A 26,592-nucleotide genomic window follows, 5' to 3' on the forward strand; every position below is an offset into this window, starting at 1 on the left:
AGTGAATTGGCTCTTCGCATCAGGTGGCTGAAGTATTGGAGCTTTGGCAGCAGTCCTTCCAATATTCAGAGTTGATAAATGTATGTGTAGATATATCTAAAAAGGTTTCAGAAAGCAATATTTACTCTTATACACTGTGTTCTAATACCATATTTTCTATGCCATGTAGGGAAATACTGCTGATCTCCTCTCATTGAATCAGTTTCATGACTCGCTAATAATACTTCACTACCTGTACTTGGAAAGCTACGTTTCCCAGGGAGGTGCTACCATGTATTGGCTTATATCACTGGGGTGCTGTGGGCTCAGGGCATCACTGAGCAGTTGAGTCTCTATGTGGCACAGCAGAACCAAGTTGTGTATTGGCAGTAGCACTTGTGATCTCTTAGAGGCAGTAGGCATAGCAGTTAAGTGAGAATGTTCCAGTTAGAGTGTTCCGTTTGTTCTTGGCTTTATGACATTACCATTTGTCTTTGTTGCTGGATAAGTTTCTTAACCTGAGTTGGTTTCTGTATATTTAAGAGAGAGATAATAAGAAAAAATTTAGCATAAGCACATAGTAATGTTTAACAAATGTTTACTGTGAATGTTGTCAATATTATAGCTCAGTATTTACATGGACCCTTAGTTGGTTTGCATTTTCCTTCTGCCCTTTGGAATAATTTATATTGAGCCCATTTAGAGTATGTGGCTTAGGTGTAGGGATAAACCCTATGTTCCAAAGTGTGGGTTATAAGCCATGTAGTTAAATGGAAACAAGATATTGCAACCATTTACACCTTGAATGAGTCAGGGCTGCTTTCAATTACAAGTAACAGAAACCCCAATCAAACTGGCTTCAGCGAAAACAGGAAATTATCGATTCACATAACGGAAAAGTCTGTGTTGCTTTCCGTGTTGGCCGTATCCAGCTGTTGTGACAATGTCAGAAATGTCTTTCTCTCCCTCTCTTGCTTTGCCTTTCCCTGTTGGCCTCATTTTCAGGCACGCTCGCCCCAAGCAGTGGCAGAAACAGCCACCAGCTGCTCTGGTTTTATATATCTCAGTGGCAAAAAGAGAAAGTCTGTTTTGTGGTTTCAACTTAGTGCTACTCTGATGGGCCTTGACTTGGATTGTTACTTGAAAATGCAAGCCCATGAGCCTGAAGCACAGTAGGCCAAACAGTACTAAAACATCCGAGTTTGGGACAGGGAAAGGTTTATTACATGGCCATGCAAGATGAGTGGCCCATGCCTTAAGAACCCCAAACTCCCCAAAAGCTTTCAGCAAAGCCCTTTTACAGGAAAGGTGCGGGGGGAGGGGCGGGTGGCATGGTGAGTTGTTGCAGACTTCTTGGTGTTAGATGGTTTGTTCTTGAAGTTGGGTCATGATCAAGTAATGATGCTGCTGTAACTCTACCAAACGAATGTTACTGTCTGTTCTGACAAGGAAGGGCAAGATCCCAAGACACAGCTTTACCCTACAAGGTCCTAATCTGGACTGAGGGGAGACAGGTCTCAGTTGGCAGCTCCCTCAGATCCCCAGACCCTGCCCAGTTGTCATTGCTCAGGGAACCAGGCACTCAGGACTCAACTCCTCAGGTCCTCCAAACATCGGGCACCAGGTCCCTCAGACTGTGACCTAGGCGGATGGCTGCTGCTGCTAAGTTGCAGAGACAGGGATGGGGAAGACATTCACTGCCACCTCAAGGTCCAGGCCCCATCAGTGGGTGACCTTGGCAAGGGCTTTGGGGCCCTGTGGGACCCAGTCCTCCATCCTGGGCCCCCCAGTTCACCACTGGCCTAAGGCCAGGTGAGCTGGAGAGCCTTGGGCAGAAGGCCAGGATTCACCTGTTTCCTCACTCCTCCCCTGATGACCACCACCCCATGGACCAATGGCTGAATTGCCTCACTAATGGTCCTCTCATTGATGGTTGGTTGCTTATGGGCAGCCCACTGTGGAACTGCCCACTGGCTGAGTAGGACCACTAACGGTCACTCATAGACAGTTGTGGGCGGGGCCTATTGTGATGCCGACCAATGGTTGAGCAGGACCCATTGCCTAGTAACAGTGGAAAGTAATGATGCACAGCAATGGCCGCATGCTAAACTCACCTTGCTCTATTAAGAGATGGACTCTGGTCACCCCTCTGACTCAGTCGCTGAGTCAAGGTGGGCAGTGGTACCTGCCTGCCCCACTCAAACCACACGGGAATAACAGGGCAGGGCGGCTGTGTGGGGAAATCACAACAGGTGTGCACTCTGCACCTCCACCATTCCTTCTTGGAATGGAGGACTTTTTGCATAAGATATTGTCTTTGACTAATCCAGCTGAGAGTAGTGTTATCACTTACTTCTCATTCCAAACTACCTTTTATTTCCACTCATTATAGTACAGTTATGTAGGAAGATGAGCCATCCCTTCTTTTTTGATTACTGCTAAAAAAAAAAAAAAAAAAAAAAAAAAAAGCCTTTCCCAGCCATCCCGTCTTTTTTGTTGCCGCTTAGAAGTTATCATGTCCTTCTGTCTTATCTTATGCCTCCCTCTCTCGTATGCTTTCCCAAGCTTTTAGCACTTGGTCTCTCATGGTAAACAATCAGATACAGATATGTGATACCCCATTCCCTCAGTGGCCACCCCCTTTCAGTTTGTGATCTGGCCCGTCTGAGGGTCAGACTGTGTCTGCAGTACCCTTTTCAGCCCTGGCTGTGAGTGAGCATCACTGCCAGACTCCGTGAGGTTGGGCCTCTGAGTTGTTGGACAACCCCTGACTTCGTGCCTGTACCTGCATGCATAAATGCGCGCGAGCGCACGTGTGCACACACACACACACACACACACACACACAAATGCACACAGACACAGATGGGGCCAGAGACATTGGGCACTGTGGACATTGGGTCTCCAGATGGTGAACTGTGTCTGCCGGGTTGTGTAACAGAATTGTGGGTCTGGAGCCAGTGAAGTTGAGGTCACAGCCCAGAGCCTTTCGTCTGCCATGGGCAAGATACGTTTAGCCCACTAATTAAATTAGAAATGAGATAGGCACTCATTTATTTTTTATTGTGTTAAAATACACGTAAACTTAACCATCTTAACCATTTAAGTGCCCAGTTCAGTGATATATTTAGACTGTTATGGAGCCATCACCACCATCCATTCCCTTCAATCTTTGCATCTTGTAAAACTAGAACTGTGTGCCTGTTAAACAATAACTTTCCATTCTCTCCCACCTCTAGCCCCTGACAGCCATCGTTGTACTTTGTGTCTTGATCATTTTTACTTTTTTAAGTACCTCATATTCATGCAGTATTTATCTTTTTGTGACTGGCTTGCTTCAGTTAGCATAATGTCTTCAAGGTTCATCCATGATGTAGCGTATTGGAGAGTTTCCTTCCTTTTTAAGGCTGCATAGTGCTCATTGTATGTGTGTACCACGTTTTGCTTATCCATTGATTGATAGACATTGAGTTGTTTCTATGTTTTAGCTATTGTGAATAATGTTGCAATCAGTATTACCATACAAATATATCTTAGAGACCCTGCTTTCAGTCCTTTTGGGTATATACCCAGAAATGGAATTGTTGGGTTGTATGGTAACTCATTAATTTTTTGAGGAACCACCATCCTGCTTTCTGCAGCAGCTGTACCATTTTGCATTCCCACCAGCAGTGCAAAAGGGTTCAGATTGCTTCCCATCCTTGTCAGCACTTGTTGTTTTCTTTTTTTTTTTTCATAATAGCCACCCTTTTCGGTGTGAGAAGGTATCTCATTGTAGTTTTGATCTACATTTCCCCAGTGATTAGCGATGTGGAACATCTTTCCATGCTCTTATTGGCCGTTTGTGCATCTTCTTTGGAGGGATGTGTATTCAAATTCTTTTGCAGTTATTTGCATTCCTTTATTTTTAAAGCCCAATATTGTGCTCTAATATTTTATGACTGTGTAGGATAAATAAGCCAAATGTTGTGAAGTACAGATATACACAAATACATGAATTTACTTATTCCCAAAGTGTTACTTTCAGGGCAAAATTAGGGAGTTCCCTAAAAATATTTAAAAACTCTTTTTAAAGTCACAGAGTTTTTATGTGTAAGTTTATACAATACATCAGTTCAGTTCAGTCACTCAGTCGTGTCCGACTCTTTGTGACCCCATGAATCGCACAACGCCAGGCCTCCCTGTCCATCACCAACTCCCGGAGTTTACTCAAACCCATGTCCATCCAGTCGGTGATGCCATCCAGCCATCTCATCCTCTGTCGTCCCCTTCTCCTCCTGCCCCCAGTCCCTCCCAGCATCAGGGTCTTTTCCAATGAGTTAACTCTTCGCATGAGGTGGCCAAAGTATTGGAGTTTCAGCTTCAGCATCAGTCCAGCCAATGAACACCCAGGACTGATCTCCTTTAGGATGGACTGGTTGGATCTCCTTGCAGCCCAAGGGACTCTCAAGAGTCTTCTCCAACACCACAGTTCAAAAGCATCAATTCTTCGGTGCTCAGCTTTCTTCACAGTCCAACTCTCACATCCATACATGATTACTGGAAAAACTGTAGCCTTGTAAGTTTATACATAAGTGTATGTAAAACATAAGTATATTAAATGTTAGACAAGAAACAGATGTGACCTGGATGTATTATCTACTGGGAGTTTTGTAACTCCTAGAATGTTCACTTGTGTGAAACCACATTCACACACACAGTTGCTGCCCTGTTGTCAAACTCAGAGGAACTGGTCCCTAGTTAACCTGGAGAGTTAACTAAAATGATGAGGATACATGAAAGCTAACACATACTTGACACATTTTATTTTAAATGAGAACATCTATAAGCAGCATGTTGATTAGCATTTTGATTTTTCCTGGCTAGTAGTTTACACGTGGAGGCCTGATAATGTTTTCCCAGTGCTCTGCCACTTGGTATAAAATTTGGAGTACCAAAAATTTTCTGATGTTGGCTCAAGGCCTTTTCCTAGAAGGAGGATCCTCTGACCGTAGTATCTGTTATATAAACTCAGCCATGATCTGTTGCCTACATCTTCCATTTATATTTCTTTAAGGCAGACCCAGGGTTTAGCAATCCTTGCAAAGGTAATCTATGTTTAGGATTCTTCTAGGTTTTTTCCAGTCTTTAAGAATTCTCTCTTGCACATCTAATTCACCAGCAGAATTTTTCATGATTTGCCTTCACTGAGCCTTTGCAAGGTATTTAATTTTGTTTTTAGAGAAATGACTCCTTTTTGACATTCATAGTTAACCACTTTTATATGGTGCTTGGAGAGTATAAATGCAAAGCAAATACAATTGGCACAGAAAGGAAGCCCAGTTCACCTGGCATGAACACACAGCTCTGTCTGTGGGAGCAAATGTGTGCAGGTGTGTTGGCGCTTTGACCGCCACTGACTGACACTCATGTGGGAGTCGCCGTGTGTTCTGAGCTCTTCACATGGATTGACTCATTTAAGCTTCCTAGTAACCCCATTGGGTAAGGCACGGTTGTTTCTTTTTTCCAGGTGGGGAGAATGATGCACAGAGAGGCTGCGAGATTTGCCTAAGAGTAACCTTCTAACTGCCAGCATTCAACCTGCCTTAGTCATTTCATTTTGGAAAAAGAATGAGAACATTTTACATGAGGTAAATTAAGAGCCTGGAGAGCCAGTGAGAGTGCAGCTGTGTAGAGATATTTGTCCCTTAAACAAAAACCCCGTCATAACACATAAAGCCTTCCAAAACATTCTCCACAGTGTCCTAAAATTAGAATCTAGGCTTTTAGAGGTAGAAATGACCTACATAATCACTTGTCCCATGGCCTACATATCCTGACAGGGTAACCAAGGCCCAAAAGGGTGAGATGATTTGCTTTACAAAGATCCAGCTAGTTAGTGGGAGGTTCTTTGTGAGATTAGCTTCCTGGCTTGCTCTACATTTTCTTCCAGGAGAAAGGGATGCATGGCTTCCTGAGAGAGCCTTTCAGGAAATGAGTCAGAGCCTGCCAAGGGAGGAGGAAGGTTGGTAGATAGGGACACCTTAGTGTTAAATTGAATCCACATCTGTCTCAAGCCAGTGCAGAGCTTGTACCAGAGATTCTTAGGGCTGGAAAGGGTCTAGTGATGTGGTTTTATCCATACTATCTCGAAAAGGAAGGAATGAGGCCAGCTGAGCATCTCCAAGACAGATGAGAAAGCTGAGCCTCAGAGAGGTAAAGTCATTATCCAGAATCACACCGCCAGAAGGGAGTAGAAGCTGGGTGTGGACCTCTTCCTGATAAAGCTGAGGCCCAGGGTCTTTGTGATGCCCCTCATGGGGCAGGGCAGTTGTGTGACAACAGGTTCTCTTGGCAAGAATTTCTTATAAAAGCTACTCCTAAATGTCTCTTTAACTTCAATCTATATCCTTCTGAATCGCTTCTTGGCCATTTGGCTAAGATCAGTGTGTATATCTTTCTGCAGTCCTCAGTAACAATGAAAGAAATTGGTCATAGTATTTTGGGTAATAATCTTTATATATATATTTTTTAAATTGAGATATAAAGAACAATTTATATATAATTTATATACAATTAATTCCTGTATAAATAACAATTGTATCCACTTAAGGTGTACAGTTGGAGAAGGCGATGGCACCCCACTCCAATATTCTTGCCTGGAAAATCCCATGGATGGAGGAGCCTGGTAGGCTGCAGTCCACGGGGTCGTGAAGAGTCAGACATGACTGAGCGACTTCACTTTCACTTTTCACTTTCATGCATTGGAGAAGGAAATGGTAACCCACTCCAGTGTTCTTGCCTGGAGAATCCCAGGGATGGGGGAGCCTGGTGGGCTGCCGTCTATGGGGTCACACAGAGTCGGACACGACGGAAGTGACTTAGCAGCAGCAGCAGCAGCTAGGTGTACGGTATGATGGGTTGATACACACATGCATTGTAAAATGGTTTTAAGGCTTTTTCTCTGTTATTGAACTTTTAAAAATTGAAGTATAATCAACTTTTAACGCTGTTAGTTCTTGGGGCATATCATAGTGATTTGATATTTCTGTATGTTTCAAGATGATCACCACCATAAGTCTCGTTATCATCTCTCATCATACAAAGCTCTTACAATACTGCTGACTTATTCCCCTTGCTGTACCTTCATCCCCTCAACTCATTTACTCTGTAACTTGAAATTTGTTCTTCTTCATCTCCGTCACCAATTCTACTCATCTCCCCCACCCCAGCCCCTCTAACAACCACCTGTTTTTTCTCTGTTTCTATGGCTCTGTTTTGTTATGTTTGTTCATTTGTTTTGTTTTTAGATTCCACATATAAATGAAATCATATGGTATTTGTCTGTCTGCCTTATTTAACTTAGCATAATACCCTTGAGATCCATCTATGTTGTCACAGATGGAAAGACTTCATTCTTTATTGTAGCTGTGTAATACTAAATTTTATATATACACACAAACACACACTCGCTACATATTCTTTAACTACATCTATTGATGGTTGCTTCCATATCTTGGCTGTTGAAAATAATGCTGCAGTGAACATGGGTGTGTGTGTGTGTGTACATATATATATATATATATATTTTTTTTTTTTTTTTTAAATTACAGTTTCTGTTTTCTTCAGAAAAAATGCCCCAAAGTGGAATTGCTGGGACATATGGTAGTTATATGTTTAGTTTTTGAGGAAGCTCCATACTGTTCTTCTAGTGACTGCACCAGGTACATTCCCACCAACAGTGTGTGAGCATTCCCTTTTCTCCACATCCTTGTCAATACTTGTTATTTGTTGTCTTTTTGATGATAGCCATTCTGATAGGTGTGAGGTGATACCTCATTATGGAATTGATGATATTTTGTGAGTGAAATTGCACCTTGTATATTTTTGAGTCTACTTGAGGGGGGGAAGAAGACCAGTTAGGAGTGTTTGGGTGCTAGTCGAATCTTAAGTTGGAGGGAATCTCTTTCAGATCACCACTGCTTATGCTCACTTCTGTTGTGTAGCATCTCCAGCAGGCCTGTGCTGGGCAGTTTTCAGTCCAGGAATAAGAAATGTATGACAAAGGGAACTCACCACCTTAGAGAGCTGACTCCATCTTTGGCCAGGAAGTATGCTCACATATAATCTTTTACAGGATGAAGCTTTTTAAAACATTACTTAAGATTTATGTTTACAAAAATAGTTCATGTTTAGCATGGAAACTTGGAGAATCAAAGAAAGCTCAAGGAAGAATATGAAAACCTATGCATACTGGTTATCTTTTGCTATATAACAAATTACCCAAAGCTCAGCAGCTTAGAGTGACTAACTCTTATTGTTTCATATTATTGGAGAGTCAGGATTCTGGGAGTGGCTTAGCTGGAACTAAGTCAGGGGCTTAGTTCTCTCGTGGAGTTGCAGTCATGCTGTGAGTTGAAGCCGCAGTCATCTGGAGGTTTGACTAGGGCTGGTGCGGCTGTTTTCACACTGAGTCACGTGTGTGCTGGCAGGAGGCTTCAGTTCTTGCCACACCGGCCTCTCCCTTGGGCTGCTCACGGTGTTGACTCCTCTCTGCACCAAGTTGATCTGAGAGAAAGACAGCTTGCACTGGGGAGTGGCCAAGATAGAAGCCAGAATCTTTTATAAGCTTGTCTTAGAAATGGCATCCCATGACCTGTGTTGGATTCTGTCAGTCACATAACCAACCCAGGTATAGTGTCGTAGGATGGACTAGCTGAGCCTGTGAATACCAGGTGGTGGGGATCACTGGATGCCACCATGAGGCTGCCTACTACTGTTTGTCAATTAAAATTTTGTTAGAATAAATTACATATGTTTTTAACTCACTGTTCTTTCTATTCCCCTAAGGGTATTACAAAATAGAAAAGATCATTGGGGAAAAGAACATCGGAAGGAAACACAATGCAGAGGGCTGCATGCACCAGTGAACTGTTTAGGGCACTCCCATCCTTGAGACATCTGCTGATTTTGTTCTGAGTCTGCAGTATTGAGCTGTCTGTAGTCTGGGGAGAGGGGACTGATGGGACTGGCATGAATGGAAGGATCTGGACAAGCCTGGATCCTGAGGTCGTGCGTGTCTTGGGAAACTGAAGAGTCCTGCTGCCTCTGAGATGGGATGAGGACTTTAGGATTCTGTCTAGGCTGAAATGTTGAGAGAGTCTTGGCCCCTAGACCCCTTCACTCTCCTATTTTGGATGCAGTATAAGAAGCAGAGACTTGTAAGAGATATTCCAATTTTTGCAAATAATTATTTGAAGAAAAATATGTAGGCACTTCAGTCATAAATGTATAGAAAGTGACTTAAAAGTTTTTTGGGGGGAAAGAATTTTGTTTATGAAAAACAGTGTACTGAGATTTAATAGAAAATTGTAACATCTGGATGAGCAATAATGTTCTGTAACCCCTTCCTCCAGCTATTAAGTCACATAGATAATAGAGGAAGCTCACGGGTACACAGTAGGTAGTACACGCTTATAGATGTGTGACATTTTAAAATCACACATGCAGAGCATTAAAAAGAAAAGCACATACCTGTATAGTATTTTGGTGAATCATGGTATTACAAAAGCAAACTGTAACATCGAATACATTTAAATGAATTCTTTTATAGTCAAAGGAAATTTGCAAGTAAAAATTGGCACAGAGCAAATAGCTCAATGGAATAAATTTGAATAAATACCTGCATAGGCAGTCATAGGACATGTTGATAAAAATTTCAAAATAAACTGATACGAGTGTAACAAAATATGAATTTTGAAGGAATTCCTAGGTTATGCGTTCAAGAGAAGCTAATACTTCACTGAATGGTATTGTGTGCGGAAAAAGTAACAGCAGGGAAACTGTGTTCGTTTCCCCAGGGTGGCTTGAACCTAGAGTCTAGGACTGCTTGTCTGCTGCTCTGGGTTGCGTGTTACACTTGTCATATAGCTGTGAGTCCTAGAGGCTGGGGGGTAGGGAGAAGCCCAGACCCGGCCTCTGATCAGCACAGTGGTCCGTGGCTCCCTCCCCGCCCATGTGGGGACCCTTTGGCAGGCTAGGACTAAAACAGCAAACTGGTGTGACCTCCCCACGCTGTATGCCTCAGCCAGAGGCGACTCCTGGGTTTCTTCCTCCCAGGCCAGACCTGTTGGTGGCCCTGGGTGGACAGCAGGCAGGACAGCCACTGCTTTTTGGCTGGACCCTGGGAGGTGAAGTGCCCACAGGCATTGTTTTGAAAATGGAGCCACTTCATGACCAGCAGTTGGCTCTGGAGCCCTTTACACATCCTCTGTTTCAGGTCTGGAGCTCTGTGGGTCCCTTGATGGATCCAGATGTGGTCCCCTTCAGAGAGTCCGAGGAACCCGAGACTTCCCATGCGCACGTTTGCTCCTGTTGCTGCTTATGCTTTAGAAGATTCTCTGTCAGGCGTCGAGCTGAGCCCCTTGCAGGCGGCCACACACCCGTCTTGTCCTGCAGTCAGCTGGAATCCAGCCAGCTCTGCCTGGAGCATGCGAGAAGGTAGACCCTGACACCTCTCCCTCGGGAGCAGTGCTGCGCGTAATAACAGAGCCACAGGGAAGATGGAGCCGGGCCCAGTGACAGGATGCCGAGGAACGTGGCTGCAGATGGGAGCCACGGCAGGGCTTGTCGTGTGTGGGGTCCTCACAGACTCCTGGCAGGGAGAGGCTGTGTTGCAGACCAGAATGTTGGCTCGTTCATTGGCGAACCCTGGGTGGGTGACGAGGACTTTGTGGGGAACGCAGGGTTTGGCAGCAGAAAGATCTAAAATCAGTTACATAACCTCATTTGCACCTTAGTGTCCTTGTCTGTAAAATGGGGCACCTGCCCAATGGAGTCACGGCGAGGATTGAATTAGGTCTTGTGTTGGGAGGCACTAGGGTCATTGCTAGTACGTAGTGAGGGTTTAGTAATCCTGGTTAGAAATATAAACGTGTCGTCCTGTGTGAATCTGATAACCCCTCTGTGCTGTGCCAAATCACTTCAGTCGTGTCTGACTCTTTGCAACCCTGTGGACTGTAGCCCACCAGGCTCGTCTGTCTGTGGAATTCTCTAGGCAAGAGTACTGGAGTGGGGTGCCATTTCCTTCTCCAGGGGATTTTCCTGACCCAGGGATCGACTGCGCATATCATGTCTCCTGCTTTGGCAGGCGGGTTCTTTACCACTAGTGCCACCTGGGAAGCCCAAGACCGTCTTTAGTTTACTATAAGTGAAAGGACTGCACGCTTTGTTGGCTCCCAGTATCTCTTCCTCAGATTGACTCCCCTTTCTTTCTCCCTAGGTCCAACCTCCTGTAGTGGGGCATGGGTAGAGAGGAGCAGGCAGCTGGGAAAGTGGGAATGGCTCTGAGCTTAGGGGGCCCTGGCCTTAAGCTGCTTCCTGAGGCTGTCTGCCTTCTGAACTTCAGTCTCCTCGGCTGTGTGGTGGGTGGAGGCTAGCACTGTTTACTTCACGGGGTGGTGAGAATTCTTACTATATGGTCCGTAGTTCCTGGCACATGCTGGTGATCAGCACGAGGAAGCTGTCGTCACTGTGTCTGAAGAGTCAGAGGGACTTCCATCCCGGGCATCTGGGGTGTCATGGGCTGTGCTTATGAGCTCTGTCTGCCTGGGGCCTGTCTTCTGTCCGGGTCTCAGTGGCCTCATCAGCCTCTGGCAGCACACATCCGCGTCTGCCTAAGGAGTGAGGGGATGGCTGGGTGAACCCGAGCACGGGGCCTGGGGCTGGCGGCAGTCTTCAGCAGTCCTTTTCCCAGCCGGCAGTCAATGCGAGAGACTGGAGGACCCAACCATGCTCTAGTTTTCTGTCCAAAGCTGAGCTTTCTGCTTCCACAGCAGTGTGGACCCCTTTGCTGGAACATTCTCAGACTCTTTATCTTTAATTGCGCCACTCCTTGGGGTCCTACTAGTGTTTGGACTCAAAGCCAGAACGTTGTGAATGATCATAAATCTGTGTTCTTCTGACACACAGGACCAAACAGGACAGGCAGGTTCCAGGGGAGGCTGGTTGCAGAAGTCCCAGTTCTTCTCCAGCGGTCATGTAGATGGGGTTCAGCCTCGAGTGGGATGCCTGGCTCCCGGCTCCCGGCCAGGTCACTTATGCCTTCAGGTTCTACACTTGCACAGTGAAGGTGGTATTGCTGTTCATCTCAGGAGGTTGTTGTGAAATGTCAGTGGGATCATACAGAGAAAGTGCTCACCTGTACCAGGGCCATTTCAGGGATTCAAGTAAATGTTAGCTCTTGTTTCTATTTATAACGGGCATATGATTTTTTTTTTTTTTTTTTTTTTTTTTTTTTATTTTTTTTATTTTTTTTTTTATTTTTTTATTTTTTTTAGCTTTGACACTACTTTATTATTATTTTTTTTTCCAGTGGGTTTTGTCATACATTGATATGAATCAGCCATGGATTTACATGTATTCCCAATCCCGATCCCCCCTCCCACCTCCCTCTCCACCCAATTCCTCTGGGTCTTCCCAGTGCACCAGGCCCGAGCACTTGTCTCATGCATCCCACCTGGGCTGGTGATCTGTTTCACCATAGTTAGTATACATGCTGTTCTTTTGAAATATCCCACCCTCACATTCTCCCAGAGAGTTCAAAAGTCTGTTCTGTATTTCTGTGTCTCTTTTTCTGTTCTGCATATAGGGTTATCGTTATCACCTTTCTAAATTCCATATACATGTGTCAGTATGCTATAATGTTCTTTATCTTTCTGGCTTACTTCACTCTGTATAATGGGCTCCAGCTTCATCCATCTCCTTAGGACTGGTTCAAATGAATTCTTTTTAACGGCTGAGTAATATTCCATGGTGTATATGTACCACAGCTTCCTTATCCATTCATCTGCTGATGGGCATCTAGGTTGCTTCCATGTCCTGGCTATTATAAACAGTGCTGCGATGAACATTGGGGTGCACGTGTCTCTTTCAGATCTGGTTTCCTCAGTGTGTATGCCCAGAAGTGGGATTGCTGGGTCATATGGCAGTTCTATTTCCAGTTTTTTAAGAAATCTCCACACTGTTTTCCATAGCGGCTGTACTAGTTTGCATTCCCACCAACAGTGTAAGAGGGTTCCCTTTTCTCCACACCCTCTCCAGCATTTATTGCTTGTAGACTTTTGGATAGCAGCCATCCTGACTGGCGTGTAATGGTACCTCATTGTGGTTTTGATTTGCATTTCTCTAATAATGAGTGATGTTGAGCATCTTTTCATGTGTTTGTTAGCCATCTGTATGTCTTCTTTGGAGAAATGTCTGTTTAGTTCTTTGGCCCATTTTTTGATTGGGTCATTTATTTTTCTGGAATTGAGCTGCAGGAGTTGCTTGTATATTTTTGAGATTAATCCTTTGTCTGTTTCTTCATTTGCTATTATTTTCTCCCAATCTGAGGGCTGTCTTTTCACCTTACTTATAGTTTCCTTTGTAGTGCAAAAGCTTTTAAGTTTCATTAGGTCCCATTTGTTTAGTTTTGCTTTTATTTCCAATATTCTGGGAGGTGGGTCATAGAGGATCTTGCTGTGATTTATGTCGGAGAGTGTTTTGCCTATGTTCTCCTCTAGGAGTTTTATAGTTTCTGGTCTTACATTTAGATCTTTAATCCATTTTGAGTTTATTTTTGTGTATGGTGTTAGAAAGTGTTCTAGTTTCATTCTTTTACAAGTGGTTGACCAGTTTTCCCAGCACCACTTGTTAAAGAGGTTGTCTTTTTTCCATTGTATATCCTTGCCTCCTTTGTCAAAGATAAGGTGTCCATAGGTTCGTGGATTTATCTCTGGGCTTTCTATTCTGTTCCATTGATCTATATTTCTGTCTTTGTGCCAGTACCATACTGTCTTGATGACTGTGGCTTTGTAGTAGAGTCTGAAGTCAGGCAGGTTGATTCCTCCAGCTCCATTCTTCTTTCTCAAGATTACTTTGGCTATTCGAGGTTTTTTGTATTTCCATACAAATTGTGAAATTCTTTGGTCTAGTTCTGTGAAAAATACCGTTGGTAGCTTGATAGGGATTGCATTGAATCTATAGACTGCTTTGGGTAGAATAGCCATTTTGACAATATTAATTCTTCCAATCCATGAACACGGTATGTTTCTCCATCTGTTTGTGTCCTCTTTGATTTCTTTCATCAGTGTTTTATAGTTTTCTATGTATAGGTCCTTTGCTTCTTTAGGTAGATATACTCCTAAGTATTTTATTCTTTTTGTTGCAATGGTGAATGGTATTGTTTCCTTAATTTCTCTTTCTGTTTTTTCATTGTTAGTATATAGGAATGCAAGGGATTTCTGTGTGTTAATTTTATATCCTGCAACTTTACTATATTCATTGATTAGCTCTAGTAATTTTCTGGTAGAATCTTTAGGGTTTTCTATGTAGAGGATCATGTCATCTGCAAACAGTGAGAGTTTTACCTCTTCTTTTCCTATCTGGATTCCTTTTACTTCTTTTTCTGCTCTGATTGCTGTGGCCAGCACTTCCAACACTATGTTGAATAGTAGTGGTGAGAGTGGGCACCCTTGTCTTGTTCCTGATTTCAGGGGAAATGCCTTCAATTTTTCACCATTGAGGGTGATGCTTGCTGTGGGTTTGTCATATATAGCTTTTATTATGTTGAGGTATGTTCCTTCTATTCCTGCTTTTTGGAGAGTTTTAATCATAAATGAGTGTTGAATTTTGTCAAAGGCTTTCTCTGCATCTATTGAGATAATCATATGGTTTTTATCTTTCAATTTGTTAATGTGGTGTATTACATTGATTGATTTGCGGATATTAAAGAATCCTTGCATTCCTGGGATAAAGCCCACTTGGTCATGGTGTATGATTTTTTTAATATGTTGTTGGATTCTGTTTGCTAGAATTTTGTTAAGGATTTTTGCATCTATGTTCATCAGTGATATTGGCCTGTAGTTTTCTTTTTTTGTGGCATCTTTGTCTGGTTTTGGAATTAGGGTGATGGTGGCCTCATAGAATGAGTTTGGAAGCTTACCTTCTTCTGCAATTTTCTGGAAGAGTTTGAGTAAGATAGGTGTTAGCTCTTCTCTAAATTTTTGGTAGAATTCGGCTGTGAAGCCATCTGGTCCTGGGCTTTTGTTTGCTGGAAGATTTTTGATGACAGTTTCGATTTCCTTGCTTGTGATGGGTCTGTTAAGATCTTCTATTTCTTCCTGGTTCAGTTTTGGAAAGTTATACTTTTCTAAGAATTTGTCCATTTCATCCAAGTTGTCCATTTTATTGGCATAGAGCTGCTGGTAGTAGTCTCTTATGATCCTTTGTATTTCAGTGTTGTCTGTTGTGATCTCTCCATTTTCATTTCTAATTTTGTTAATTTGGTTCTTCTCTCTTTGTTTCTTAATGAGTCTTGCTAATGGTTTGTCAATTTTGTTTATTTTTTCAAAAAACCAGCTTTTAGCTTTGTTGATTTTTGCTATGGTCTCTTTAGTTTCTTTTGCATTTATTTCTGCCCTGATTTTTAAGATTTCTTTCCTTCTGCTAACTCTGGGGTTCTTCATTTCTTCCTTCTCTAATTGCTTTAGGTGTAGAGTCAGGTTATTTAATTGGTTTTTTTCCTGTTTCTTGATGTAAGCCTGTAATGCTATGAACCTTCCCCTTAGCACTGCTTTTACAGTGTCCCATAGGTTTTGGGTTGTTGTGTTTTCATTTTCATTCATTTCTATACATATTTTGATTTCTTTTTTGATTTCTTCTATGATTTGTTGGTTATTCAGAAGCGTGTTATTTAGCCTCCATATGTTTGAAGTTTTAACAATTTTTTCCCTGTAATTGAGATCTAATCTTACTGCACTGTGGTCAGAAAAGATGACTGGAATGATTTCAATTTTTTTGAATTTTCCAAGACCAGATTTATGGCCCAGGATGTGATCTATTCTGGAGAATGTTCCGTGTGCACTTGAGAAAAAGGTGAAGTTGATTGTTTTGGGGTGAAATGTCCTATAGATATCAATTAGGTCTAGCTGGTCCATTGTGTCATTTAAGGTTTGTGTTTCCTTGTTAATTTTCTGTTTAGTTGATCTATCCATAGTTGTGAGTGGGGTATTAAAGTCTCCCACTATTATTGTGTTACTATTAATTTCCTCTTTCATACTTGTTAGCGTTTGCCGTACATATTGCGGTGCTCCTATGTTGGGTGCATATATATTTATAATTGTTATATCTTCTTTTTTGATTGATCCTTTGATCATTATGTAGTGTCCTTCTTTGTCTCTTTTCACTTCCTTTATTTGAAAGTCTATTTTATCTGATATGAGTATTGCGACTCCTGCTTTCTTTTGGTCTCCGTTTGCATGAAATATTTTTTTCCAGCCCTTCACTTTTAGTCTGTATGTGTCTCTTGTTTTGAGGTGGGTCTCTTGTAGACAGCATATATAGGGGTCTTGTTTTTGTATCCATTCAGCCAATCTTTGTCTTTTGGTTGGGGCATTCAACCCATTTACATTTAGGGTAATTATTGATAGGTGTGGTCCCGTTGCCATTTACTTTGTTGTTTTAGGTTCACATTTATAAAACCTTTCTGCATTTCCTGTCTAGAGAAGATCCTTTAGCATTTGTTGAAGAGCTGGTTTGGTGGTGCTGAATTCTCTCAGCTTTTGCTTATCTGTAAAGCTTTTGAATTCTCCTTCATATCTGAATGAGATCCTTGCTGGATACAGTAATCTAGGTTGTAAGTTATTCTCTTTCATTACTTTCAGTATGTCCTGCCATTCCCTTCTGGCCTGGAGGGTTTCTATTGATAGATCAGCTGTTATCCTTATGGGAATCCCTTTGTGTGTTATTTGTTGTTTTTCCCTTGCTGCTTTTAATATTTGTTCTTTGTGTTTGATCTTTGTTAATTTGATTAATATGTGTCTTGGGGTGTTTCGCCTTGGGTTTATCCTGTTTGGGACTCTCTGGGTTTCTTGGATTTGGGTGGCTATTTCCTTCCCCATTTTAGGGAAGTTTTCAGCTATTATCTCCTCGAGTATTTTCTCATGGCCCTTCTTTTTGTCTTCTTCTTCTGGAACTCCTATGATTCGAATGTTGGGGCGTTTCACAGTGTCCCAGAGGTCCCTGAGGTTGTCCTCATTTCTTTTGATCCTTTTTTCTTGTTTTCTCTCTGCTTCATTTATTTCCACCATTTTATCTTCTACCTCACTTATCCTATCTTCTGCCTCCGTTATTCTACTCTTGGTTCCCTCCAAAGTGTTTTTGATCTCATTCATTGCATTATTCATTTGTAATTGACTCTTTTTTATTTCTTCTAGGTCTTTATTAAACAGTTCTTGAATCTTTTCAATCTTTGTTTCCAGGCTATTTATCTGTAATTCCATTTTGTTTTCAAGATTTTGGATCATTTTTATTATCATTATTCTAAATTCTTTTTCAGGTAGATTCCCTATCTCCTCCTCTTTTGTTTGACTTGGTGGGCATTTTTCATGTTCCTTTACCTGTTGGGTATTTCTTTGCCTTTTCATCTTGTTTAGATTGTTGTATCTGGAGTGGGCTTTCTGTATTCTGGAGGTCTGTGGTTCCTCTTTGTTGTGGAGGATTAACCCAGTGGGTGGGGTTAGACGATTGGCTTGTCAAGGTTTCCTGGTTAGGGAAGCTTGCATCAGTGTTCTGGTGCGTGGAACTTGATTTCTACTCTTTGGAGAGCAATGGAGTGCCCAGTAATGAGTTTTGAGATGGGTCTATGTGTTAGGTGTGACCTTGGGCAGCCTGTATGTTGATGTTCAGGGCTATGTTCCTGCGTTGCTGGAGAATTTGCGTGGTATGTCTTGCTCTAAAACTTATTGGCTCTTGTGTGGTGGTTGGTTTCAGTGTAGGTATGGAGGCTTTTGGACAGTCACTTATTACTTAAAGTTCCTTGTAGTCAGGAGTTTTCTGGTGTTCTCAGGTTATGGGCTGAAGTCTCCTGCCTCTGGATTTCAGTTTTATTCTTCCTGTAGTCTCAGGACTTCTCCAACTATGCAGCCCTGATAAGAAAACTTCTAGGTTATTGGCTAAAAGATTCTCCCCCGTTAGGGACACCCAGAGAGGTTCACAGAGTCACATGAAGAAGAGGAGAGGGAGGAGGGAGATAGAGATGAACAGGAGGAGAAAAAGGGGGACTCAAGAGGAGAGAGACAGATCTACACAGCTGTCTGTTCCCAAAGTGTTCTCCGTAGCCCAGTCACCTACAAAGATTCACAGAATTGGATTGGGAAGAGAAGGGGAAAGGAGGAAATAGAGGTGTTCTGAGGTAGAAAACAGAGAGTCAAGATTGGGAGAGAATAATCTTCGGTTTAAAAATAGGGCTTCTCTTCTTTTTTTTTTTTTTGTAAGGTTATAGTGTATTGAAAATGAAAATTAAGGAGTAGTAGAGGAGTACTAGAGGATTTTAAAAGAAATAAGAGAAAAAGAAAAATAGAAAATAGAAGAGAAATAGGAAAGAAAAAAAAGAAAAAAAAAAAGAAAGAAAAAGAAAAAAAAAAAAAAAAAGGAAAAAAAAAATTTTTTTTTTCCCCCTAATTAAAAAATCGTAAAAATCTACGGAAATGAAAGTTAAGGAGTAATGGGGGAGTAATAGGGGATTTTAAAGGAAAATAAAAGAGAAAAAAGAAAAAAGAAAAAAAGAAAAAAAAAAATAAAAAAAAAGAGAAAAAAGTAAAATTATATCTAGGAGTTTCTCTGGAGCTGTTGCGGTCAGTGTGGGTTCGGCTCAGTTTCAGATAGCTCCTTGTTCCGGCTTACGCTCCTCGATATCTACAGGCTCCTCTGGTGTAGACAATGTTTCCTAGAGGGATTTTAATCTGTTGCACCAGTCCCTTCTGAAGCGGTTCCCTTTGTTTATTTGGCTTCTGTTTGCCGGTCTCTTCAGAGCCTCATTTCCGCCCTGACACAGGCGGGCGGAGGTGGACTCTTATTCAGGTAGCTAGTTCCGTCGCTCTGCGGGGAGGGGTTTGCGCCGCGGGGCTTGCGCCGCGGGGATGGGCTGGGGCTGCCAGGAGGGGCTGACGCTGCTCTCTCCTCTGCGCTGCTCAGGCTCCTGGCTGTTCTATATGGAGCGCGCACCGCGCTGCGCGAGGTTCCAGCCCTCGGGTGTTCCACAAAAGCGCGGAAGGAGAAGCTGCGCCTGCTCTCTGTGCCTTCCCCGTCAGAGCGGTCCAGGCAGCCAGGGGCTCGGTGGGCGCACTCTCCCCAGGTGTGGCGCGCCCCCGCCCTTCCGCGGACCCAGTCTCAGTTTCCGCTGGCGCCAGTCGGGTGCGCGCGCCTTCTGCCCTCCGCGTCCCCAGCCCCAGTCCCGCCCGCGCCGGTCGGGTGCCTGCGCCCTGTGTCTCGCCGTGACCTTCCCCTCCCCCCTGCCTCCTGCCTCCGGCGGAGCTGGGCCGGTCCGCAGCCTGCGAGCTCCTCTCTGGACCCTCTCGGTCTCTTTGTTCTGCGAACGGCCGGCAGTGTGTTCGGGCCGGCTAATTTACTCTCTCTCCTTTGGTCTCCCACAGTTCACGTTGGCAACTCACAGAAGCTCCCTCCGATTGTCCTCAGGGCACTCAGGCCCGGACCCTACCCCAAGCAATGCCGCCTAAGAGCTCCCGGGACGGAACTCCGTCCTTAGCTCTTTTGTCTCACTTTTTATCTTTTATATTTTGTCCTACCTCCTTTCGAAGACAATGGGCTGCTTTTCTGGGCGCCTGATGACCTCAGCTAGCGATCAGAAGTTGTTTTGCTAAGTTTGCTCTGCGTTCAGTTATTCTTTTGATGAATTTGTAGGAGAGAAAGTGGTCTCCCCGTCCTACTCCTCCGCCATCTTGGCTCCTCCCTTCCGGGCATATGATTTTTATACTTGCTCCCACATCTGGCAGTTTCTTACTCATCAGATGTAATCATTTCAAATCCTAAAATAGACCCTACCAGTTTGCAGGGAAAGTCTCTGGTCTTCGAGGGCACAGCTGTCTTGGTTGAATGCAGAACCACCAAATGAAGCTATCTAGTGGACAGTTAAAGATGTTAGCATCTTCTGAATCACGTGCTCAACCACATTATAAGATAATGCTTGGAGGCAAGGGCTGCACCTGCCTCTGTGTGTATTCTCAGTGTGTGAATGGGGGCCACGTGGCAATCGCCGTGGTCAAGAAGCATCTGCGGTTTAGAGCTCGGGGTCTGGAGTAAGGAAGGCTTCCTGGTTTCACATCCTGGCTTCACCCTTGTCAATCTGATCGTGGTGACTGTGGGTGAGTCACTTAATTCAACTGTCTCCTCACCTGTTAAATGTAGATAAAGTACATTTTCCCCTGGGGTAATTGCAAAGATGGAATAAGATCAATGAGACGCAGTTTGCACTGTGGTCACTCTGAACTGGCAGCGCCATACTCCCATGCCCTGGGGGAGGGTGGGCAGGACCAGCCTGGCTTGGGCACCTTGCACTGTAGTTCATTGGTAGTGAGCGTAGCTGGTAAATACACAATGAAAAAAAAATACCGGTTTCTCACTCTAGAAGTGATTGGATTAGATATCCAGTTAATACATAATCTCATTTATATGTGGAATCTGAAAAAGTCAAACTGAAAAGCAGTAGAATGGTGGTGGTCGCCGGGGGCTTGAGGGAGTGGAGGAAATGAGATGTTGGTAAAGGGTACAAGTTTCAGTTATGCAGGGTGAATAAGTCCTGGAGATCTAATGTACAGTAATGTGACTGTAGTTAGTGATACTCTTATCAGTTCAGTTCAGTCGCTCAGTCGTGTCCGACTCTTTGCGACCCCATGAATTGCAGCACGCCAGGCCTCCCTGTCCATCACTAACTCCCGGGGTTTACTCTATAGTATATATGAAATTTGCTAAGAGACTAGATCTTAAGTGTTGTTAATATACAGGTACACAGAAAGGTAACCCTTGAGGTGATGGCTGTGTTCATGAGTTTGATAGTAATCATTTCACAATGTATCAAAATATCATTGTTGAATAAAAATTCTGTTTAAGGTGTACAGTTGTATCTCAGTAAAGCTGAAAGAATGCAAATCTCAATAATGTTGCAGTGCTACCTCTGAAGGACTTCCCAGCTGGCGCTAGTGATAAAGAACCTGCCTGCCGACACAGGAGGCATAAGAGACTTGGTTTTAACCCTGGGCTGGGAAGATCCTCTGGAGGAGGGCATGGCAACCTACTCTGGTATTCTTGCCTGGAGAATCCCACCGACAGAGGAGCCTGGCGGGCTTCAGTCCATAGGTCAGAGAGAGTCAGGCTCGACCGAAGCGACGTAGCACATGCGCACACACGCTACCTCTGAAGTGAATAGGAGGGCTTTGCGGAGTTATCATGATGCCTCATCATAATAATTGGCTGGCTTTGGGTTAAATATGAGGTCTGATCATCCCAATCTGCCCTCTGGGTTTTTTGCTATTTTATTCAACATTCTTTCATAAACAAGTGTTGTCTAGGTAAACATTTATGAAAGTCAAAACACCAGAACAGATTAAAGCTGGAACCAGGCAGGATGCTACATCAGTGTTTTAGTGGCAGCGAAAAACATCATCTGTTACATTTAATTATTGTAGCTAGTTTGAGTTCTGTTAGTTTGGTAGTGTTTGGAATTGATTTCCAAATGTATTCGGGATTTTATACCAGTTTTCTGATTCTGCACGCTTAACGAATATCTTAATAAAAGTAGATTAAGTCAACACTGAGAGAAATTTTTTCTTTTAAAGAGGGTCCATACTTCAGTCAAGAAACATCAGCTAGATCATTGAGAGTGTGCAGGACAGAGTCCTGTGTTCAGCTGGCTTTTCTGGTCTGTTGGACACTCAGTACACGTTCTCTGTCCAGTTCACATCCTGGACAGGAGAGTACTTTTACTGTCCTGATTTCTCTGGGCATTGGGCGACTGGGTTATTCTGACTGTGTGGAGGGCTTTTTCAATTCGTGTGTGTGTGTTTTTTAATTCTTGTGTGTTGTTTTCAGCAGAAAAAGGGAAGCATATTTTGTCTTTTGCCACTCAATACTCCTGCTTTCCGTATTATATTCATCAGATACAGCCACTTCTTATTTCCCCCTGTTAAACGAGACACACCGTTGTTCTATCAACTGTTAGTTCTTATTCACATTTTTGTGTTAGGAAGTTGACTGTTGGCAGGGTCTTAGCATGCATGCTTCTGCCCCCACTGCCATGATGATATCCAGACTTTCTCCAACCTTTCTTCCCTCGGAGCTCTGTGCTCTTTACAGATGACACCCTTAGTCCTCATGGTTGTCCCCGGGGGTAGGGAGGACCAGATAGAGCATCTGAGTGCGAGAATAGACGGCCAGAGTCTGAGGAACGCAGTGAGTTACTTATTTATGTCAGTATTTCTGCTTTCAGCCGACTTCTGCATTTAGGCCTATTTTTGTATTTTCCTCAAAGAGTTTTTCAAGTGATAACAGTCACCAACTTCATTACTGCAGAATGAAATAAAAGGTATACTAATGTAGCTATTGAGAAATAAGAACCTTCTCTCAAATCTTTTTAGGGTTATTAAGAAAGTACAGTTTTAACTGTTGATTTTGGTGTGATTCTTTTTCTCCCCTAGGATTTGGAGTGTATTTAAATTGATCTTAAATTCTGAAACTGAATGATCAAAAGAAACCCCACTAATAATGGTTGTCTAAAGTCTATTCAGTTTAGCTGTTTGAAGGTACAAGATTAATATGCCTAAAGCCTGGCTCTGATCATTTCATAGTTTTGTTTTGTTTCCTTTTAAATATTATGAGCTTTGAAGTCAAAAGACCTGGCTTCATTTTATGGACTGGTTATATAATCTGTCTGATTCTCACTTTCTTCCTCTGAAATGGAGATAATAATACCCACTTCAAAGGAGGGTTGTTGAGATTAAGTGAGATCATGTGTGTGAGGTACTAAGCTTAGTACGTGTTAATGAAACCTAAAAATAAAAAAGGTGAAAAGCTGAAAACCTATAATGACCTCTTTGCCTTTAAAATATAAAATCCATATTCTTTGATAGTATGTTCTAGACCCTGTATAGTCTGGCCTACAGTGACCTCAGTACCAAGTTGTTATTTTCCAGCCAGATAGACAACTTCACTCTTCATTTTCCATAAAACTCTCAAACATTTTGACGAAGACCCTCAATATGAAGTGCATTTTACATATGAAACAAAAGTTTCATGAAGCAGTGCTTGGCATCTTGCCACATGAAATACATTCTGTTCCATATAGAAGATGCTGGTCTGACCTGCTAAACTGATATCAGCAGGTTTTCAGACTTGCTGGTTGGAAACTCACCAATTGAGAAGACTCATCTCCATTTCTTGACATTCTCATCCTCCCTTGATACCCATCTCCCCCCTCCCCACCATGAAATCTTCCCTCACCTTGGCAGCTGGTGGCTTTCTCTGAACTTACCATTTTTTTCTCAATCTCATTTATGGAATTTACTGCAATTGGTTTTTAGGTTAATTATTGACTTATCTGTGTGACTAGATGGCAAATGCTTGGTCCCTGTGGTCATTTATCAGCCTGTGTGTGTAGCAGGAGTCCTGCCCATTGCTCTGAGGTTCAGACTCCAAGGTGTTTGTTAAGAAATTGCCTGGTATCTTGGCTGCTTCAGTCTTTTGGCTGCTTTGCTGACATTTGAAAGCCATAACACTGGACTTGGTGTGGACTCGGGAGCAGCAGGAGCGTCTTGCCATGACTACTGCCTTGGATTCCTGTGTTTCTGGAAAAGAATGATACAGGTTGGCATCAGGGTTCCAGCTTCTAAATGGAGATTCTCAATTTCCTGTTTCCTGACATGACTTTGCTAGATCTGAGGTGCCTATCAGCCCCAGCAGTGTGTGAGCAAAGATCAGTAACAGCCTCTTCTCTGATTAAGCACAGCCTGGTATCTTTAAACCCGAGGCCTTTGCAGCATGGAATAGATGATGATTTTCGCCTATGAGACCTGCATTTTATAACATAAGACATTTTTAGATATGTTTCCATTTGTAGATACACTGTTCTCTAAATATCCTATATTGAGGATATTTATACATAGTATAAATACTATGTAGATCCTTTCATCTACCTTGAAAAAATGTTATATAAACCAGAATATTTATATCTTAGCCATGCACCCTTATCTCATGTTTGGAGCCCAGTTTTGAGATCCTGACTAATGATGAGATTTAGAGGCATGCAGGACCCATTTTATGTTTACACAGATTATCTACCCAAAGGTCGACCTCATTTAAAGGGACTGATTTAATTCAGGAAAGTTATTTTTCTCTTTTAAATCTAATTTAAGAAGCTTGTCTGAAATAGTAATAGATAGCAGAGAACTGTCTGTGCAGCAATATAAACCAGCAAATCTAGACATGGTGACATCTTTCCACAGTGAAATGGACACAGCAGAAATATCTAGGGAATTATAGATTAAAAACAAATTACTTAATATCCAGTGAAGCAGTGAAAAGATAAGTACACGCTGATAACTGCATAAAAAGCATCTAGTAGAAGTTACTGATGCACAGTTTTTATAATAACTTTGTTTTTTAAGAGGGTGATGGACCTTTGGGTTTCTATAGTAAATCTGTTCATTCATAGGCACGTTTTTCTCGTTTGAGCATCAGACACTTGTAGGGACTTATGAAGTGAGCTTAGTTAAATTCAGCACTCAGAGAATTTGCACAGAAGCTTCCTTATTTTGATTTTTCCCCATCCAGTCTGCCATTTATCAGAGCTAAGATGTATGTCAGAGGAAGCGGGATTTGTCTTAAAAGAGATTTGGAGGAAATCTTCCTTCAATATTTATAGTGCTTGACAAAGTCATGTTCACACGGAAGTCAGTATGGAGATGAGGAAGTTAAAATCGGGTGGCTTATTTTACATTACTGGCTGAAAGCCTGTCTGATGGGATTGATGTGGAGCACTAATTAATCACCCAGGGTCTCCTCATTCACTAATCACATTGCATGAAACTTCCTTGTTGGCTGAGACTCAAGGGCAAACCATGGGCGTCCAGCCAGCTTGTTTTTCATAAGCATTATGCTACCTTTATAAATTAGTGTGAACCTAATGTATACTGTCAGCAGTTTACTTTCCCATGGAGACCCTCTCTGGTTAACCAGCTTTAAATGAAATCTTATATTGAGAATGAGAAGAGGCTTCTTGAAAAATGGGGGGAAGAAAAAAAAAAAAGGAAGGTTTAAAATCTTCCTCGTAATCTTTTACCCCCACGGTATATACATTTCAGTTCCAGTAAAAAGAAAAACCTGCTGGATTGACTTAACACACAGATGACGTGGTCATTGCCTTTTGTTGTGAGCCTATATGACCTTTAAGGAAGAGACTTTTTCCATAACATTTTTAATTGCAGTAATAATTTGTTCATTGGGTGCGTACTATGCACAGAACACTTACCTTAACTCAGATATTCTCACATGAGTCCTGTGAGGATGCTGTTACTACTGCCATTTATGGGTGAGAAAACTGAGAGCTGTCAGCTTGTCCTGGGTCACATCTATCTTGGCCAGGGCCCAGATTTGAACCACGGTTTGTCATCAAAGGCCATGCTTATTTGAGTATGTTACTGTTCATGGCTCATCTGGTCCCTTCATACCATCCCTTTTAACTTGAGGAAAATGTGGTCATAGTCTTTAAAAAAATATTCCTATTTCCATATTCATTTTTTGCATTCATCTGGATTAATAAATCCTTTTAGAAGCATGTTGATCTCTAGCACATTGTTTTATGTCTTCAAATCATTTTAATGTCTTGCAGCTTTGGCTCAGAGAACAAAAAAAAATTGTGGGCATCTTTAAACCAGAGGAAATAGGTAGAGCTTATTCACACATCACTCACGCTGTTGTTCATCTTGAAATGGTTCCAGACAATTCCAACAGAAAAGGAAAATTCCAGAGTGCACATACACAGATACTTTCCAAGGCAGTGCCTGTTGAGAACACAGTCTTCCATCCAGAAGCTGTGAATGGTTCAGCTACAGCTTGTCCTGTATGTAAATTAATTTCTGAGAGTCTGTGTAATAAACTCTTCTATAAAAGAACATATAAAAGAGAGATTTGTCAAAACCCACTTCCCCTATTAAAAATACTTAACTAGAGAGACTGGGTTGATACTTAGTGGTTTATATGGGCCCTGTGTTAAGCCAATACTTTCCTTCTTAGTATGCAGCACTGATGTCCCTGGTTGAAAAGAATCCATTCCATTTCTTTTTATGGTTTCATGAAAAGTTGGAAAGGGGGAAAACTGAGCTGAACATACAGAATAAATAGCTAAATGGTGCCGGCAGTCTGCCCTTTTGTTTTCAGACGTTCTCCCTCCCCATCCTTTGTGAGTCATTGAGCCAGTAGGACCTATCAAAGACGCCTCAGTGTATAGAACATTTTATGTGGGGCTCATTTGTCATCCACAGCAAAGGCCTAATTGCCTCCAGGCCTCCTTTCACATGATAATCAATGAATCTGTATCTCCTGGGTGTGCTCTATGTATTCTACATTCATCTCTCAAGATGTCTTAGATTGTGATCAAATGTAAAGCATCAGAAAGATGCTGTCAATCCAGTAAAGCATTAAGGGCATTTAAAACATGTACATGGAAATGTAAAAAGAGCTTGAAATGAAGGTACCTACTATTACTCTTTTTTTGTGCATATTTAATTGGATCAAAATTACAACATC

General features: G+C 42.4%; 1 protein-coding gene across 2 annotated transcripts in view; it reads left to right on the forward strand.

Annotated features, from left to right (window-relative positions):
* TSPAN5 (tetraspanin 5) overlaps window positions 1-26,592 on the forward strand; it is a 188,788-nt gene that overhangs the window by 112,649 nt on the left and 49,547 nt on the right. The window contains exon 1 of one of the 2 annotated variants that reach the window (XM_061164363.1): window positions 23,552-23,652. The exons of the other annotated variant lie outside the window; for it this stretch is intronic. Coding sequence (XP_061020346.1) covers window positions 23,644-23,652 — 9 coding nt within the window. The 5' untranslated portion in view covers window positions 23,552-23,643. Of the gene's footprint in view, window positions 1-23,551; window positions 23,653-26,592 lie in introns of those variants that run through there. 2 annotated transcript variants of the gene reach the window in all.

Source organism: Dama dama, chromosome 17 (genome assembly GCF_033118175.1).
Source record: "Dama dama isolate Ldn47 chromosome 17, ASM3311817v1, whole genome shotgun sequence".
Classification (NCBI taxonomy): Eukaryota; Metazoa; Chordata; class Mammalia; order Artiodactyla; family Cervidae; genus Dama; species Dama dama.